The 17547-nt window shown below is 36.5% G+C and overlaps 2 protein-coding genes across 2 annotated transcripts in view; both read right to left on the reverse strand.

The window, feature by feature from the left end:
• Positions 1-6191: 6191 nt before the first annotated feature.
• LOC126595144 (U3 small nucleolar RNA-associated protein 21 homolog) lies at positions 6192-15931 on the reverse strand. The gene is made up of 18 exons (XM_050261522.1): positions 15645-15931; positions 15531-15558; positions 14949-15049; positions 14455-14658; positions 14079-14322; positions 13038-13213; positions 12300-12382; positions 11863-11935; positions 11681-11746; positions 10353-10395; positions 9832-9971; positions 9394-9606; positions 8990-9074; positions 8595-8889; positions 7801-8062; positions 7444-7660; positions 7109-7320; positions 6192-6601 (listed from the first exon to the last, which is right to left on the reverse strand). Exons 1-18 carry the CDS (start codon positions 15768-15770, stop codon positions 6452-6454), a joined length of 2718 nt encoding a protein of 905 aa, XP_050117479.1. The 5' UTR covers positions 15771-15931; the 3' UTR covers positions 6192-6451.
• Positions 15932-16574: 643 nt separating this feature from the next.
• Positions 16575-17547, reverse strand: part of LOC126595362 (26S proteasome regulatory subunit RPN13-like) — a 9136-nt gene continuing 8163 nt past the window's right edge. The window contains exons 8-11 of the mRNA XM_050261681.1: positions 17379-17473; positions 17211-17288; positions 17030-17084; positions 16575-16603 (exon numbers count right to left, since the gene is read on the reverse strand). Of these exons, the coding sequence (XP_050117638.1) occupies positions 16575-16603; positions 17030-17084; positions 17211-17288; positions 17379-17473 (257 nt within the window). The remainder of the gene's footprint in view (positions 16604-17029; positions 17085-17210; positions 17289-17378; positions 17474-17547) is intronic.

Consider the following 17547-nt stretch of genomic DNA (forward strand, 5'->3'; position numbering starts at 1 on the left):
TATACAACTAAGTGTAGTGGATTTGAGTTTCTTCAGGAACTCAAGTGTGAGTGCTTCGGGACTACGAAAGTATGTCAATGGTTCAAAGTATAAAAATAAATTATTGAATCGTTAATGTCCAAAAGTGATCTTCAGGTCAATAATTTTGGATTCATTATCAGATTAATGGACTGCAGGTCACTTTTAATTAATTTAATAGATCGAGACCATTCGGAGTCGATCGTAGAAGCAAAAATAATAATAACATTCGGGTTAAAATTATTTAAAATGCTAAATAATAGCATTGGGTCGAAAATACCATAGCCTAAAAGATAGGGCTGGGTGCCGTGAGCCAAAGGAGGGGCTCGAGTTGGGTATGGCTGCAAAAGTAGCCCACGGAATGGTCTTTAGGCCATGGGCCGAGAGCATGGAGCCCAGCAGCAGCAGCAACTAGCTCTTTGGGCTAAAGAAGGGGCACGGATCAGACCCAGCGAAATGCTAGCCTGCGGGTTGGGTGCGAGGCAACTTAAGCCCAACAACCAAAGCTGCTGGCAAGCAAGTTGAGATTGGGGCGAAGCCCAGTTAGTTCACGGGCCAAGGTACACGGGGACAATGGGCCAAAATCTGCTGGTTTTGCGCTTAAAGACTGCAAGTCCTATAAACAGAGATAGGCCGAAAGGCCTAGTAGTTTGGATTGGCGAATCAAAGCCCTAGGGCTACTGCCTGAGGGGTCCAAGGTGTCCGCGGTGGTGGTGCCGCAAGTACCCATATTTTTCGACAGAATTAGGGTTTGAAAACCCTAAATTTCTTCTAATTTATTTTATATAATTTGACTCACAAATTCCACATAGCAAATATAATTACATAGTGCATGAAACAAATATATATATATATATATATATATTGACAAATATATGAACATATACAATATATATATCGGAAGGAAAATATAAACATAGGGGGTTCATACATCATGGGGAATGTTTTCATGCTTCATGATCGATTCAAATATCTTACTTTATTTTAAGCGTACCTGATGGGCAGAAAACAATAAAAGCCTTTGAATTTGTAGAAGATCATTCTCGAAAGCCGGAATTGTATCTCCAATGCGTTGTATCACGTTCGACATAAAAAAATTAAATTGAATCAATAGCATGTAGATCAATTCAAAATAATAAATTAATCATAAAAAGAATTATTAAAACGTAATACTCCCCCGATTGAAAATCAAGCTTTCTTTAGAACAACGTTAAGAGCGTGCGATAACGTGTTGTAGGCATAATTTACTGAACAACTATGGAGGCCATAGAGAGAGGGGTGCGGCAATAGGTGGAGAGAATGAGAGAGAAGTGTAATTGTGAGTGTGTTCTATTCCACCCCATTGTGCCTTTATTTATAGTAGTAGGATAGGTAAAAACCTTTCTCTTTAGGATTACAACATTTAATAGGTAATCAACTCCTAATAGGAATATAAGAGATATTCCAAGATATACTAGGATTTACACAATCACATTCCTAATCTAATAAGACTGCAACAGTTTTCTTAAAAAAAAAAAACAATTTTAGATGAATATTTATGGATGAACTCAAGAGAAATTAAATTTGTAAAATAAATGACATGGAATTTGAGTATTACTTAAACGTTGATTGTACATTGATATGAGACGACACAATGATGTCATTTGAGGCATTATGAGGGCTGCCACTTAGTACTCTTCACTTATATGTAACAAATATTGAATTCGAATTTGGAAAATGGCAAGTTCTTAACTAATTTATTATCTCATCCATTAGTATAAGGGTAAATTACATTTTACCCCCTCAGGTTTCAGTGCAATTACAACCTCATACAACATCTTTAAAACATTTCAATCTCATACATTTAGTATTATTTTATTTCAATTTCATACAACCGTTAAAAAATATATTAAATTAACCATTAAGTGATGACGTGGCAAAATATGGGGTCGCCATTTGTACTCGCGTGGCTACCACATTTGTGCCACGTGGCTAAACACTTAATAAAAATTTTAAAATTTTAAAATAATTAATTAAAGCAAGTAAAAAAAAAAAAAAAAACCAAAAATCCCCTTCGTCTTCCCCACCCGAGCCCACTCCCTTCCCCCATTAATTCTAAACTCCTTCTCAAACCCAAAAACCTATCTTCCTCATCAAAACACCAACTCTCCTTATCCTCTGCCGCCGTCTGGTTTTCCAGCGATTCAACCTTCTATTTTGACCACCCTTATCCACCCACCAAGCTCATGTTCGATTATAATGACATCGAGCCTCCTCGAATTAGGACTTCTAGCATTGACACCAAGTCGAGCCAGATCTGCTCCACCGAGTCACGTCCTACCATCGCTGCTACCTGAAATCGGACCCACCTCATGCAATTCCTTTGTGATAGGCAAGCGGTAGCTGCAATGTGCGACTTGCGGTGGGAAAGATTTGGGTCTAAATGTTGGTGAGGGTAGAAGGAAGATGAATAAGGGGACTTATGATTAGAGAAAGATGCACAAGTGATGGGGGAATAGGGTGGATCGCCCTGCGACCTGGGGTGGGAAAATTTTGGGGCAAAGGATTGGTGATAGGAGAAGGAAGATGAAGGGGATTTATGGTTAGAGAAAGGTGCAAAAGTGAAGGGGGAAAAGAGTGGAGCCGTGGAAAAGATGGAGGGGTGGCTCAGGTAGGGAAGATGAAGAGAGGGTTTCTGTTTTTTTTCCTTTAATTAATTATTTTAATATTTTAAAATTTTTATTAAGTGTTTAGCCACGTGTCACAAATGTGGCAGCCACGTTAGCACAAATGAGGATCCTATATTTGCCATGTCATCACTTAACGGTTAACTTAACATATTTTTTTAACGGTTGTATGAAATTGAAATAAAATAATACTATATTTTATAAAAAAAGTTCAAGTTGTTTTGAGGGCGGTTAACTTATGACTCACATGCTACTTAGTGTGGCTTAAAGAAAATTTTAATGGAAAACTAATAAAAAGGGCTTGAAAACTTTGAGTTTTAACGATAAGGACAAAATAAAGGGTAAAGTGAATAGTATCAGGATTGATTTTTTAGTATAAAAATGTGATTTTTCGTTAAAATGAACAATACCGAGAACTTTTTGTTAAAGTTCCCAAATTTTTAATCACCATTTGCAGAATTGTTAAAGGTTTCCTGCTTAAGATCCCAAGGTAGTGAGGGGTTTGTCATAAAAGTTTGAATAGTTTATTAGTTGTCATGTGATGTATAGGAATATAGAGTGACATTGTTGACTGTTCCCAGTGTCATGGTGACACACCCCGTTCCGAAGGAGGGCATGTTGGCCAACATCCCACATCGCCCAGAAGAGTGATCCTTAAATGTATATTCCCATTCCTACCTAGCATGAGGTCTTTTGGGAGCTCACTGGCTTCGGGTTCCGTAGGAACTCCGAAGTTAAGCGAGAAGGAGGCCAGAGCACTCCCAAAATGGTTAACCCACTGGGAAGTTGCTCGTGAGTTCCCAAAAACAAAACCGTGAGAGAATGGTAAGCCCAAAGCGGACAATATCGTGCTACGGTGGTGGAACGGGCCCAAGAAGTGGTCCGCCCTGGGCCGGGATGTGACAAATGGTATCAGAGCCAATCCCTGGGCGGAAGTGTGCTGATAAGGACATTGGGCCCTTAAGGGGGGTGGATTGTAACATCCCACATTGCCCAGGAGAGTGACCCTTAAATGTATATTCCTATCCCTACCTAGCATGAGGCCTTTTGGGAGCTCATTGGCTTCGGGTTCCGTAGGAACTCCGAAGTTAAGCGAGAAGGAGGCTAGAGTACTCCCAGAATGGGTGACCCACTGGGAAGTTGCTCGTGAGTTCCCAAAAATAAAACCGTGAGGGAATGGTAAGCCCAAAGCGGACAATATCGTGCTACGGTGGTGGAACGGGCCCAAAAAGTGGTCTGCCCCGGGCCGGGATGTGACACATGGCCCCATGGGTTGTTGATGTATGGGAAAGTTTGAATAGTATTATAAGTTTAGGTTTATTTTTATAATAGATAAAAGTGGTCCTTGAGTTTGTTCACTATAAATCATTTTGGTCATTTCGTGAAAATTTGTCAATATCCTCGTTAAACTGTCACGTGAACGACCACATGACCACCTTTATATGGGTATTCTTGTCAAACCAATCATTTCATGTTAGATTGTCACCTGAACGACCACATAAACCACCTTTTTACCCGTATTTTTATCAAACCAACCCCCTCACTTAACGAAGTTGACAGAATTTTCACAGGATGACTAACATGATTTTCAGTAGACAAACTCAATACCACTTTTATCAATTTCATTGTTAGGGACAAAAGTTAGGACTTCTGTTAATTTAGGAATTATTTTGGCGAAAAAGCCATAAGTTTATTTGCATAGAGCATCTATGATTTTCAGGATCCGACCTCAATAGAATTCATGGAAAAGAAAATATAAATGGAAGATGAGAATGAGGATGAAGAAAGTTGAGGTTTCACTAATTTGTAATATGAGGAGCTCAACTACTTCAAGTACATGCATGGTCTCTTCTTTTTATAGTTTGGGATTCATACTCTCAATATCACCGATAGTTAAATGGAGTTATGACCCGTTTTGGAAATGCTTATTTAAAAAGCATTTATTCTAAAAAAAAAAGGCTTCTACTTGGAGCGCCTCAAAATTTTTAAGAAAAATGCAAGTGCTTCTGAAGGAAGCATACAACATGTGATTCCTCTAGAAAACACTTTCAAATTTTTCTATCAAAGCGCTTTTGGTGGTCTAAAAGCACTTTTAGTTATTCTAAAATCACTTTCAAACAAACCTATGTTAATGGAAGAGTGAGGCCACCATATTATAGAGTATTTATCAAATATAGCCAAATATTAGCCTCTCATTTCAAAAATGTTAGTTTTTATAAAAACTTTCAAATATATTTAAAATATCACTTAAATCGACACAAATACGCTTAAGCTTTAAACCTAATAAATTAAAAAACTAAAACCCTATTAGATGAAGGGGTGGTTTGGGAGTGAGGTGCTTAAAAAAAAAGCACCCATGAAAAAAAGCTGTGAGGGTTTTAGGTGTTTGGTAAACTGAAAAAAAGGGCTTATTTTGGAAGCTGCTGTGAGAATAAGCTGAAATCAAAGGAAAAAGCTAAAGTTGCTATTTGTAGCTTTGGAAAACTGGTTTTTTTTCAAAGCACACGGAGCTACAGTGCTCCTTTAATGAAAAGACCCACTATCAGACTGCTTTTTTTTTTTCAAAAGCACTTTTACAAAAAAGGTTACCAAACACTCTGTTGATTTTTTTTACAGCCGCTTATTCTCACAGCACAACCGCTTATTCTCATAGCAGTTTTTTTTCAAAGCACATCAATACCAAACCAGCCCGAAGAGTTCTCACATCTAAACCTTAAAATTGAAGGAGACCTAGTGAAGGCATCGACTGTTGGTGAAGAATTGTGCACCCCTAAACGAAGATGAGTGTAGATGGTTAATTTTTTTTGCACTTTTCCTCGTCTACGTTTTCTCTTTGCTTTTGTAGTTTCTTCCTTCGATTGAATATTTATGGAAGAATGAACTATCAATTTTTGAAACATTATTTATCTCAAATTTCCTATGGATTATATGTGCTTCATATTTAATTTTCCACCTTTGCATTAAGGGTGTTGTCCATGTCCGAATTCTGTTTTGAAGGTTGTCATTGACTGTGGTAATGAATCGAGAGATTTGTTGTGTTCTTAGAAAGTACAAAAAACATATTTTAAGGTTTACGAAATATGAATTCTTCGGGTGCATATTAGAAAAATTAGTGAAAGCACCACTTGATTATCGCACAAGAATCTTTTGATAAACAACTAGTTATATGTATGAATTAAGGGTATTTGTGTCTATTTAAGTGATATTTTAGATATATTTGAAAGTTTTTATAAAAACTGACATTTTTGAAATTAGAGGCTAATATTTGGCTATATATAGCAATATATTTACAAGTAAAAAAAAAATACAACTAGCAACATTTTTGAAAGTTTTTACAAATGTCTTGATCATGTTCATCAATCTTACGCACTTTCGGTTATAACATAGCAACATTTTGGTGTTAATAGGTCGTCACACTGTGAGTACAGGAGGGGCAACATTTGACTGATTAGGCTGTTGATTGATTAATACACACATGGAGAAGGGAGATTTGCCACGACAGGTACATTGAGAAAGATTTCCGCTCACCCGCACTCTTCTTAATTTACGTCTCCTGATTTTTCTTTTGATCCATCCTATCAAAAGACCAAAAATCAACAGAATTTTACAGATGATCTACAGCGTTTCGTTAAACATCGGCGAATTTCACTGAAACCAAGTCTCGACGGAAATAATATCGATTACATGGAACCGAGAACAAACGATAATACAAAATTGGGGGTGGACATCTAGATAATCAGAAATACACAGAAAAAATTTCAGGCCACTCAAAACCGTGAATTGCTAAGAAAAGCGACCACACAACTTGTACTTTGAAACAGTTTTTCTACTCTTTGCCATGTTTTGCATTGAATATCTAGGAACTCCCGGGCCTTGTCCTGCAGTCTTGATTGGCACCGAATTGTTTCGCCATGGATCTGTTGATAAGGGAAATGAAGAAAGAGGTTAAAATTGAAGTTAGAGGGTCTTTGAGCACCAACTGGAACTCGCAATAGTCCCAGTTTGGGGTTGAGGTGATTTTAAAAAAAGCTCCTATGAAAAAAAGCTGGGAGTGTTTTTAGTGTTTGGTAAACTAAAAAAAAAGGGCTTATTTTAGAAGCTGCTGTGAGAATAAGTTGAAATCAAAGGAAAAAGCTGAAGCTGCCATTTGTAGCTTTGGAAAACTGGTTTTTTTTCAAAGCACACATAACTACAGTACTCCTTTAATGAAAAGACTCACTATCAGACTGTTTTTTTTTTCCAAAAGCACTTTTACAAAAAAGTTTACCAAACACTCTGCTGATTTATTTCACAGCCGCTTATTCTCACAGCACAGCCGCTTATTCTCACAGCAGCTTTTTTTCAAAGCACAGCAATACCAAACCAGTAAAAAGCCTTATGACAACACTACTACTAGGATAAAGGCAAAAAGGAGAAATCTATACCTTGAGAAACACCTTGATTACAGCTTGTACAAAGTCAAAATTGTTTCTACATGAAGTCTCATGTATAAAATAATCAAGAAGCAGTTCGATTGAAAGCAACTCTGGCCGGCTTTCATGTTCTTCCTCCTCATCATCAACAATCTGAAGCATTTGGAGTTCCATATCCAGAGTCGATGGAGACAAACTTTTGATATAGTCAGTAAATGCTGAAACTGCAACCAAAAACACAATTCAAGACCATTATTTCCTGCATAGATGTTATGACGATAAAAAAGGCAACGTTTCAACAGAAACATAAACGGGATATTACTGTAATAAGAGATTAAAATATTTACAATTCTTCATTTCTGCTGACGACTGAAGATGTTGCAAGAATTGTGATGGTCCCAGACCAGATTTTATTCTAGTGTCTTCTACGTTATCACCTTTGGCCTCCTCATTTTCTGATCCAGTGGGCTTAAATAATATTTCTCCTGAAAAGGAGGGAATTGAAGGCAAAAAGAAAGGAGCCCTTTCAGGTTTTTTTGGCGGTTCAATTGGTTTATTTCGTTCCTGAGCATAGCAGAGACGCAACATAATTACTGATCAGTCACCAACAAAATGTGCAGGAAAACAGATACAAATGTAAATATAATATTTCCAAATAAGGTCAAACGTGTGGAATCTAAACAATAATCAGCAGTAGAAAGTACCTTTATAGTGTCTAAATTGATTAAGCTTTGCCACTGGCTTTTAGGCAATAACGAGAGAGTAACAAGATCCGGAATTTGCAGGTCAAGAGTTGTAAAAGCAGGAGCATCCTTAGACTGCGGATGGTCCACAATAGGCTCGTCAGAGTCGTCGTCTTGAGAACCTTTTGTTGAAGAGATAGATGGCAACTTAACACTCCTAACTTCCTTTCCACTTGCATAAGAATCAACTTTTGAAGCTCCACAAAACATCGATTGATTTACCCTGTTCAAATTGTCAGGTTTAATTTCAGGTAAAAAATAAGGAAATGAAAAAAGCAATATTACAATATCAAACGATCTATTGCATGCTGAACCATTCACTTTAAAAATTTAAGATAACTTACATTCTAACGTTCCACTGATTCTACGCTACATCATGATGCATTTGGTGGAGGTGACAAGGGCTAAGGTTCTATGAGGTTGCAGTGTTTTGGCTCTCACCTGGGTAATCTGGATGGAAAGGTATACGAGGGTCTTCAAAGGTTATAAAGGGTAGGGTTGGAGAGAGAAACGTTTAGGCGATATTGGATTGGAAGAAAGCCATAGGCTGAGTTACTGAGCTGTAATCATTAACGCTGTTTTCTTATTTATGTTCTGCATCATTTATTTAGTAGGTCTCTCCTGTTACTGTATTCCTGATCAAATTAGTTTTTTCTTTGAAAAAGAAACGTCCATTCTATATGCATCACAATCACATTTAAGAACTCAATAAAAACTCAATAGCAATTTGGAAGTCAATAGAATTGAAGACTTACCAAAGATAGACCCCATTTTGGTCAACATGAGCAGTCGCTAGAACATCCATATTCGGTGACAGAGACAATGCTGTTATAGACACGTCAACATGCAACGCATCTATTTGTCTTGCTAAAATAACATCCCAGACTCGAAGACTTCCATCCATACTTGATGACAAAAGCCATTTCCCATCCTCACTAAAACACATGTCTGTAACACGATCTGTATGGCCTTCAAATTTACGAACCATTCTTGATGCCACAACATCAAACAAACGGATGATTAAGTCATCAGCCACAACAGCCAAAAGACCTGAAAGTTATTTTATCACAATATTATCCAAGGCATTTATGATGGCAAAAAACCAAGTCAAGTAAATCTAAATGACAAAAATATATCAGACACAAGTTACCATTCAAACGATTGTATACAATCTTGACAACAGAGCACCCAACTTCCCATCTAGATTTTACATCACGCCCCTTGAAATTCCAAACCTGCAGGTCAAGACGAGTGAGGCATGAAACATCCAACTAAACTTAGCCATTTTGCTTTCTTCCTTTAACTTGGGAAGCTTAGTTGAAATGGAGCAAATTTCTTTACTTTGCTGTAAGGGCAAAATGCATCTTCGTGCAAAACTGTAATATCTTTTAGAAAACAAGGTTTAGGCCAGCCTGACCACAATCACTCTCAAAAATCAATTTAAATCCTGCCCTTCAGCACCACAGACCTCGTATTCTATTATATGAGCCTGCCTACCGGCACCTCTGACATAAAGGTTGAGCATAATTTTTTGAAATAAGAAATAAAACTGACCTTTATGTCTCCATGATATCCTGCACTTATCATTAGAGTATTTGTTGAATCACAAGCAATTCCAACCACTTCCCCATCATGGGCAAAGCTTCTTCTTTCTGACGTGTCCAAGTAACTACCTCGACTGATTCCTGATTGGAGGTTGAACCGCTCAACCCAACCATCTGCTGTCCCTAGTACAGCAAAATTGCCACATGCACTGATGGCACAAGCCTATTACCAACAAAAGAAAACTATTCATTAATATTGTAGATTGTTTTAAAAAGATGGTTCAGTATGGAAGTGGTTTAACAAGTCTTTAAGATTGCACTGAGCATAGTCATTATAACCGATTCATTGGGAACCATATGAATCCAAAGAGAGTAATTTCAAATTTGATTGTTCAAACTTGGAAAATGGAAGTTACAAAAAATGAGCTATATTCAAGCAGATTCTAACCTTCACTGGTGTGGGGTTTTCTGGTCTTGGCTTCAGAATATGCTCACCAAGAACAAAGTTTTGAAGTCTCCATACATATGCCTCTGCAGTATCCATATGGCATGTAACCACATTGCACCAATCTTGCTCTCTTATTTCAGCTGAAGATATTTGTTGCATAAAGAAAATCAGATAATTTAAAAACATTACAGGTTTCTCAAATTGAATAGGATTATAGGAATTAACAACAGTCTTAATTACTTCAACTACACTAAATCTATGGTATCGATATTTAAATTTCAAGCATAAGCAGTAATTTCTTTCAAGAAGAGACCAAAACAAATTTGAAATTTATTTTAATTCAAAAATTATTTTCACTGGTAATATCATTGGAATATAAGATCGCAAATTGTAACCTATAGAACTTTTTAGAATTTATATAGTATCTCAGTAAGAAGCTAATAAAAAATTTTGTCGTAAAAGAGTTAATAAAGTTTAAATGAAAACAAATACACAAAGTTACAGGGAGAGAAAGACCTCACCGCAGTCAAAAGAGATGACAGGCTTCAGTTTTATCTCTTCTTCCTAAAAGGTAAAGAAAACAGAAATTACAAAGTTAAACTATCAGCGAACTCAAATAGATTTGTCAATTTATGATTCACAAGATAATACGTTTCATCGAACATCAAGGGAAATGGGTATAAATGTCTAAGCCATGGTACATGGTCTTACTTAACTACTTGATACAATAATGTATAGCTGCAGGGGGGGAGTAACAGGAAATAAACAAGCTTTATGTACAGTATATATCCTGAGGCCAATAAAACATTTACACATTACTTCACCCCCAGAGTATCATGAAAAGCATGACAGACATCAAAAGGATGCAAAACATTTGGAAACGGAGAGAGGGGAAACAGAACAACTCACATCCAGCACCAATTCCCCTGGTCCAAGTAACAAAGACTATAAAAAGGCACTAATTACCACTTACCAGGGAGGATGAAGATGTAGTGTGACCAATTTATGGATTCATCTAAGACATTTTCTGGTTTTGAACATTTTAGTTTTGAACATTTTTAAATTGAAAAATGATCAGGCATTCTTTTCATTGCTATCCACACTGCAACATGTCCTTTATGAAATCATTCAAATGGTAACACATCTCAGATCACCCATCATGGTGACTTAAATATAAACACAGAAAATCAGTCGTGGCCTGATCCTAGGACCTAGCCACCTAAATCATTATCCATGGATGAACCTCACTGAACTAGTGAAATGCGACATAAAGCATCACATGGACACTGGCGGATGATTTCACCCAAGCATAATAATGTTAACAGAACAAGACACTGATAATGGTACGGGTGCCAGACACTCAAATATGTGAACAGATTCTTGAAAATACATAAGAGCAAACAAACAAAAATTGAGACATTTGTATGCATGCCCACATCATACATGAACTTGAACATCTGAGTTCATGTATTGTAGTGTATACATCATATGAAGTTCACTTTTAAATGTTTTCATGGTCAGCAAAAAAAATTTCTTAAGAAAAAAAGTACAAGGAAAAACAAAAAACACAACTATCCTTGCTGAAATCCATAATTTAAAATTATCAATCAATAACACTATAAATTGAATGTTCTGTGTTACAAGCAAAAAAAAAAAAAAACACAGACAAATCTTCAACTAATTTATATGCTTTCATAATTGTTTAGTGCATGCATCATGATCTGTCTAAGAACTGAGAGTCGTGCGAAATTCAATTAAAGAAAAAATTATAAATCAATAATACCAACTCAGTTGAGTTATACTAAGTACTGCAAATAAGGATAAAAGATATTGTACTTCCAAGTCATACCTTCATCTTCAGTTTCTTTGCTCGTTTGGATATGTGACGCTGAGAAAGCTCTCTACTTTGCTGATCCTAATAACAACATGTAACTAAATAAAACAATGAATAGAATTATAAGCTACAAAAATAAAAATGATGGTTAAAAAACACAAGCAACATTCAGACTACAATGCTGACTGAGTCCGAACCTGCATTACAGAGAAAAGGCGAAATGCACGGTCCTGACCAGCCGATAGAATGTGTCTCCCATTCGCATAAAACCTAAAACTCAAGCATGGTTAATAAAGAAGGTTGAAATGCAACCAATACCCTCAAAATAAAGCAATGGATTGAGCATCATGGAAAACCCAAAGCCTTTACAAATGATTTATCGCACAATTTAAACTAAAAATCAAGTCCTTAACTTGACGTGTAGAAATGCTGCATGATAAGGAGCAACAGACAAAGAAATAGAAAACTGGATTTTGCTTCACACATGTAAGCACCACAAGATAACATAGATGGAAGCCAAAGATTGTAAAATCAATGGGCAGAAATACGTGAATCCTATAGCACCAAATCTATGGCAACAACAACACTGGCAGATTTTAAAATTCACTTAAAATTAATGTCACGACCAATATACCTTATGCATCGTGGAGGAGCACTATGACCACTTCTGAATCGTAAAAGTCGAGGATCTCCATCAGTTGTGTCAAAAATCCACATCTGCACGGAAAAACACGAGCTCTTTCTAAGTAAACCAAGGTCATACAATAATGATAGTATAAAAACCTTCTAATGTCTTAAATTCTTCAAATATTGATTGAAATGTTCAAACTAGCAAAGTAGTAACTCAGCCAAAACGTCTCAATTGTAAGTTGTAACAATTAAATGAAAAATGGAAACAATTCAGTGGAACTTGAAGGAAAAACAAGATAAGAGAGAAAAGAAAATAACTAATGATTGATATAAGGTGAGCACAAATCGGATCCCATGGCAGAGAGGACAGCATACTATCTTGGCAAGGACAAAGCTTTTGTCTGGTAATAACAAATACAGGGGTCCAACTTTCAACCAATATGCTTATGTTAGTAACTTGGTAGACACACTTAAGTAATTACTAATTACTATCTAGTATCTACCTATTTTATAAATCTGAAGTAGTAGAAACAGTTCAAGCGGTCATGCTACTCATAAAACGGCTTCTTTGCTTGCTTGATGAAGAAGGAAATTAGATTAATCATGGTTGTATGTTTCTTCGGAGCATTAACAAATAAATTTCCACTCATAATACATGATTAGGGGAATAGCATGTGTTATCCCTACAGATTTGACAACTAGATGCAAATGAAACCTACAAAGGACAATAAGGTGCTCTTACCTTGATAGAATTGTCAGATGATGAACTCATTAGCACGGTTTCGTTCACAAGAAAGTGAAGTGATAGTATGGAACCCTCATGGGCATCTCTTATTACTGATTGAAGCCTTCTTTTTTCAAGATTCCATATGCTTATGATACCAGAAGAACCTCCAGATGCTAGAAGAGGCTGCCCATCTAACAAGGAGGAATAAATAACTGTAAGCATAAATTAGTAATTGACTTCATGGATAATCATCAAAATATAGCAGACACAACCCCTTCTCTTATTTTTTGCGTAGGACAAACATATAATTCCTAACTCAAAAAAGACAACTGAGAACTAACTAGGAAATGCAACTCAAGATTGATGTCCCCATAAAAAATAGACCATTTGCAAGACGGTAGCAGCCTGAAAAATAATACTCATTCCAAAATGCACCTGATGGAGATTAGAGAATAAATATCGAGGATTTCAAGCCTTGCATTACAAGATATAATGACATGGGCCTCTCCACCCATTTGCAATTGGTTTTTAGTTGGATGCTCTAACATTAACATGACATCGAAGCCTTGCATGCTCCGCGTCACCCAATTTAATTTTTCAGTGTGTTTGGCTCGGTTGCCCACATGTGATGGGTTGTGGTGCGAATTCCCACAATGGAAAATCTAAGCTTGCATAACAATATATAAGATTTTGGACATCTCAACTTATTTCCATTTGGTCCAATCCTTCAACAAAACATGCTCCACATCAACCACTTTATGTTTTCTACGTGAGCGGGTGTGTTTAAAGTATAGAACCCCATATAGAGATTTCTAAGCCTTACATGAGAATTTATATTGTCCTAGGTTCAACCTATTTCGATTAAAGAGGCCCAGGATTGAATAGTACTAATACCTTTTCTATTTTTCTATTTTGGTAACTAAGAGCAATAAAGAAATATGTCTACAGTATCACAGCCTAACACAGCAACTTCCACAGCACCATGGTAAAATAATAATTCATAGACAGCTATTAACATAAAGTGTAAAGTATAAACCACAAGCCTGGTACTCTTACCTGTGCTGAAAGATAAGGCAGTCACAGCACCTCGTGCCGAATGAGAAAATGTGACTAGCTCTTCATCGTAACGAATGTTGTGAACATGAATATTTCCATCAGCACAACCAACTGCAACAACATCTAGTGCAGGAGATGAAACACAACTGCAGATTGAAGAATTCCATCCCTTGAACTCATAGAGTTTTTTCTTTGTACTGATGTTCCAAAGTTGAAGAGAACCTTCCTGACTCCCAATAATAATCTGTACAGATTATAGATAGCTTTTAACCTTAAATTGGGAGGAAAATGAAGCTGCATCAAATTTAATGACTGAACATTTTATGATTATTTTGCATTGAAATTTGCAATAGAGCTTCTTTGAGAATGTATTTACCTTATTTAGGTAGGTATCCGGATGCATTATACAGCTAGGACTAAAGTTGTTGTCTAACATAACATGTCCGATCGGAGTAAGGTTCTCCTCAATTCCCTTGAATGCCCATATAAACAGATTACCTTCAACATCAACACTTAGGATATGCTCTCCAAACAATAGCAAAGAATTGACCTTGGCACTATGGCTACTCCATGTTGCTACCTGTTAAAATATTAAATAACGTGTTAAACGTGAAGTTCAGTCCATCAGATACTTCTGATAACAGACGCATATGACTCCCCTGTAGCAGGTTATTTATAAGATTCTAATTAAGAGCTTTGAAATTAGGATGGTTAACCAATATCAAAGGGAAAGAAAGCAATAACTCTGAAACGTACAAACAAAGGATGGGTGTGGAGGTATCTTGGGATTCAAGACAAGGGCAGGTGGGACTACATAAGCAACATTCGTTCCTTTTAAGAAAATTTTATAGAAAAGAACTGCCAACCAACCTGATGAGCTCGCTTAAAAATGGCTATCTCATTCCCATATGCAGCAAATGTATAATCACGGTAGGAAGCAAGAGCTCGAATCTTCTTTGGCAATTGTGGACCTTTCATAGGTGATAAAAAAAATTATCATAATTATAATGCATGAACAAAATAACCTAAAATGCCTACAAAATTGCAGTCAAAAGCATTTGGAAAAACAAAACCAAAAATAATATTGCCAGCATAACGTCATGCTGCTCCTCCAACATTAAAAGTGTTGTTACTTTGCACCCGCAACGGTTTGTTCATTCTTTTGTGAAAGTAAAACTAAAGTTTTTAAACAACTCCAAGCTGATTTAAAAATAAAAATAAAATAAAAAAAACAAGGTACCCTTTATGCAGATTCGTGCACAGGATTGATCGAAAGCAAGATATTTTGGAAGAATTTAGGCAAATGTATTGCCAACTTAGTCCCATTTCCTCGTTGATACTACTAATATCAATTCCGAACATTACTTTAGATAGTAATTCAAATAATTATATTGTTCATAATAATAAAAATTAAAAATTCAAATTTGAAAACAAAAGAACATAGAAACATACCAACGAGGACGAGACTGAGCTTTGCACACTGCAACCAAATAGAAATTAAAAAATATTAAGCATAAATTAATGGGCATTCTTGAAGAATAAATAAATAAATGAATTAAAAATTACGTTGTAAATTTGGAAGGCCTTGCCAACGGAGACAGTGACGAAGGTTTCGGTGCCGAGGCGCTGAACAGAGAAGGGCACGGAGCTGGTTGTGTAGCCGATTGCTCTGAACGGCTCGAATATTCCCATTCCTCTCTCTTTATATCTTATTAGGGGTTTCTGGAGCTTGCCGAAAGCCAGCAGCAAATAGAGAAGAGAGAGAGAGAGAGAGAGGAAAATGGAGACGCCAAGCAGCGAGGAGGGACTGAGACGGGGGTAGGGGTTAGGGGTTAGGGTTTACGGTTCAGGAGGAGGGAAGAAACGATGATAACCAACACGGTGCGTTTTGGTAGACACGTTGAAATACAAATAAGCCCTCCCAAAATCGGTGCGTCTTGTCTTATCAATTTTTTTAGCCATTAAATTTTATTTAGTTATTTGTTTGGGAAATTTAGCTATTAAATTCAACAAAACAAAAGGCAATTGTTATTGGCCCTTTAAAATTCTCATTTTGCACTCCAAACTTTCTATATTTAAAAAGAAAGATACAAAGTATAAAATAATTTTTTTTGAGTGTTAAGTTCTCAAACAAAAAAAGAGTTAAGAGCGACAATTAAGAATTCTTAAAGAAAAGAGTACACACTCCCTTAAATTTTACATTCATAATGATGAAATTTTTAATCAACGGACCTTTTTACACTTTTGTACCTATTTCAACCAGTTTTAATACAATCAAAGATCTATTCCAAATATAAGACAATCGAATAAAAGGACAGATTTCACCTCTCTAAGAATAAAACAACGATAAATTTAACAGGAACGTATAAAGAAGGGCCTCCACTACTTGGACTCATCCATGGGACCCTTACGATTACAAGATTCAGATCTTAAATCCGTGTTGTCTTGCCTCGACTCCTCAGACTCTGACGTCTTTGCAACCGAATCCTCAAGTGCCTAAAGCAAAGACAATACAGTGAACCTGTCTGCAAGAAAGAAGTAATAAAAACCATAAGTAACAAATCCATGAATTATCATCGTACAGATTTGATGGCATATAATATCGTTTGACGAGCTCCCAAATCTGTAAGCGGAAGCAAAAGACTGAAAACAACGCTAGCATCAGACCCTCTAGGTATCATCCCACGTACGACAATAACTCATTTGACTTCTTATCACAAACATAGAACATTTGCCACTCTTACTATCTTTCCCCCTTCCTCTAATTCTCTTTACAAATGGTAGTGTAATGGCTAAGATGCATCTTTCAAGTAGTTGTTCTTTCTTCTTAGGTAAGGCTCAATTTGAATTTCACCCTATAACGGTATAAACATTTTTTGGGACAAAAGGGAAGACAAAATCATTCAGCAAGCATGAGTACAACAGCAAGCTACAAGATATGGAGTCCTTACATTTACTTGGGTCAATACCAAACTGAGTCAAATCTGTATGTCCTGTTCGAAGTACCTATAATAAACATTAAGGGAAAGACAAACGTTTAGGATGTACGGATGATAAAAGAAAGAAACAGCTTCACCCTCATTAAAGAAACGGACAATCAAAATTCCACAAGAAGAGTTATCAAATTCTTACATAAGCAAATGAATCCATTTGTTGGCGAAAAGGTGGGCTCTGCAGCAACTCCAGTATATCCTCAGGCGACCACCGACCCTGCAACCTCAAGCGAATTAAACAATGGAGCAAAGCTAGTGTATAAGAGATCAATAATACAGCAAAGTGGTGCACCAGAATATTGCATACCTCAGGTAAGTAAGAACCTAAGCCTTGTTCCAGTGGCAATGTCTCAATCAATGGCACAATCAACTCTGGTTTCAATATATCCTCCAAACTCACGCCTAGCCCGACAAAAGGACAAGTCACACGATTAAGCCATAACATATTTCAAGGAGACAAAACTTAAAAAAAGCAA

The sequence above is a fragment of the Malus sylvestris genome, chromosome 13 (assembly GCF_916048215.2).
Source record: "Malus sylvestris chromosome 13, drMalSylv7.2, whole genome shotgun sequence".
NCBI lineage: Eukaryota > Viridiplantae > Streptophyta > Magnoliopsida > Rosales > Rosaceae > Malus > Malus sylvestris.

Bases quoted from the DNA above. Each gene is read 5' to 3' on its own strand.
- LOC126595144 (XM_050261522.1), bottom strand. From the start codon at position 15,770: ATGGGAATATTCGAGCCGTTCAGAGCAATCGGCTACACAACCAGCTCC. The intron at 8,063-8,594 runs GTAAGTCTTCAA...CAATTTGAACAG, and splicing joins CAAAATGGGGTCTATCTTTG to GGTAAATCAATCGATGTTTT. The intron at 7,321-7,443 runs GTAAATATTTTA...TTTTGGTTGCAG, and splicing joins GTCAGCAGAAATGAAGAATT to TTTCAGCATTTACTGACTAT.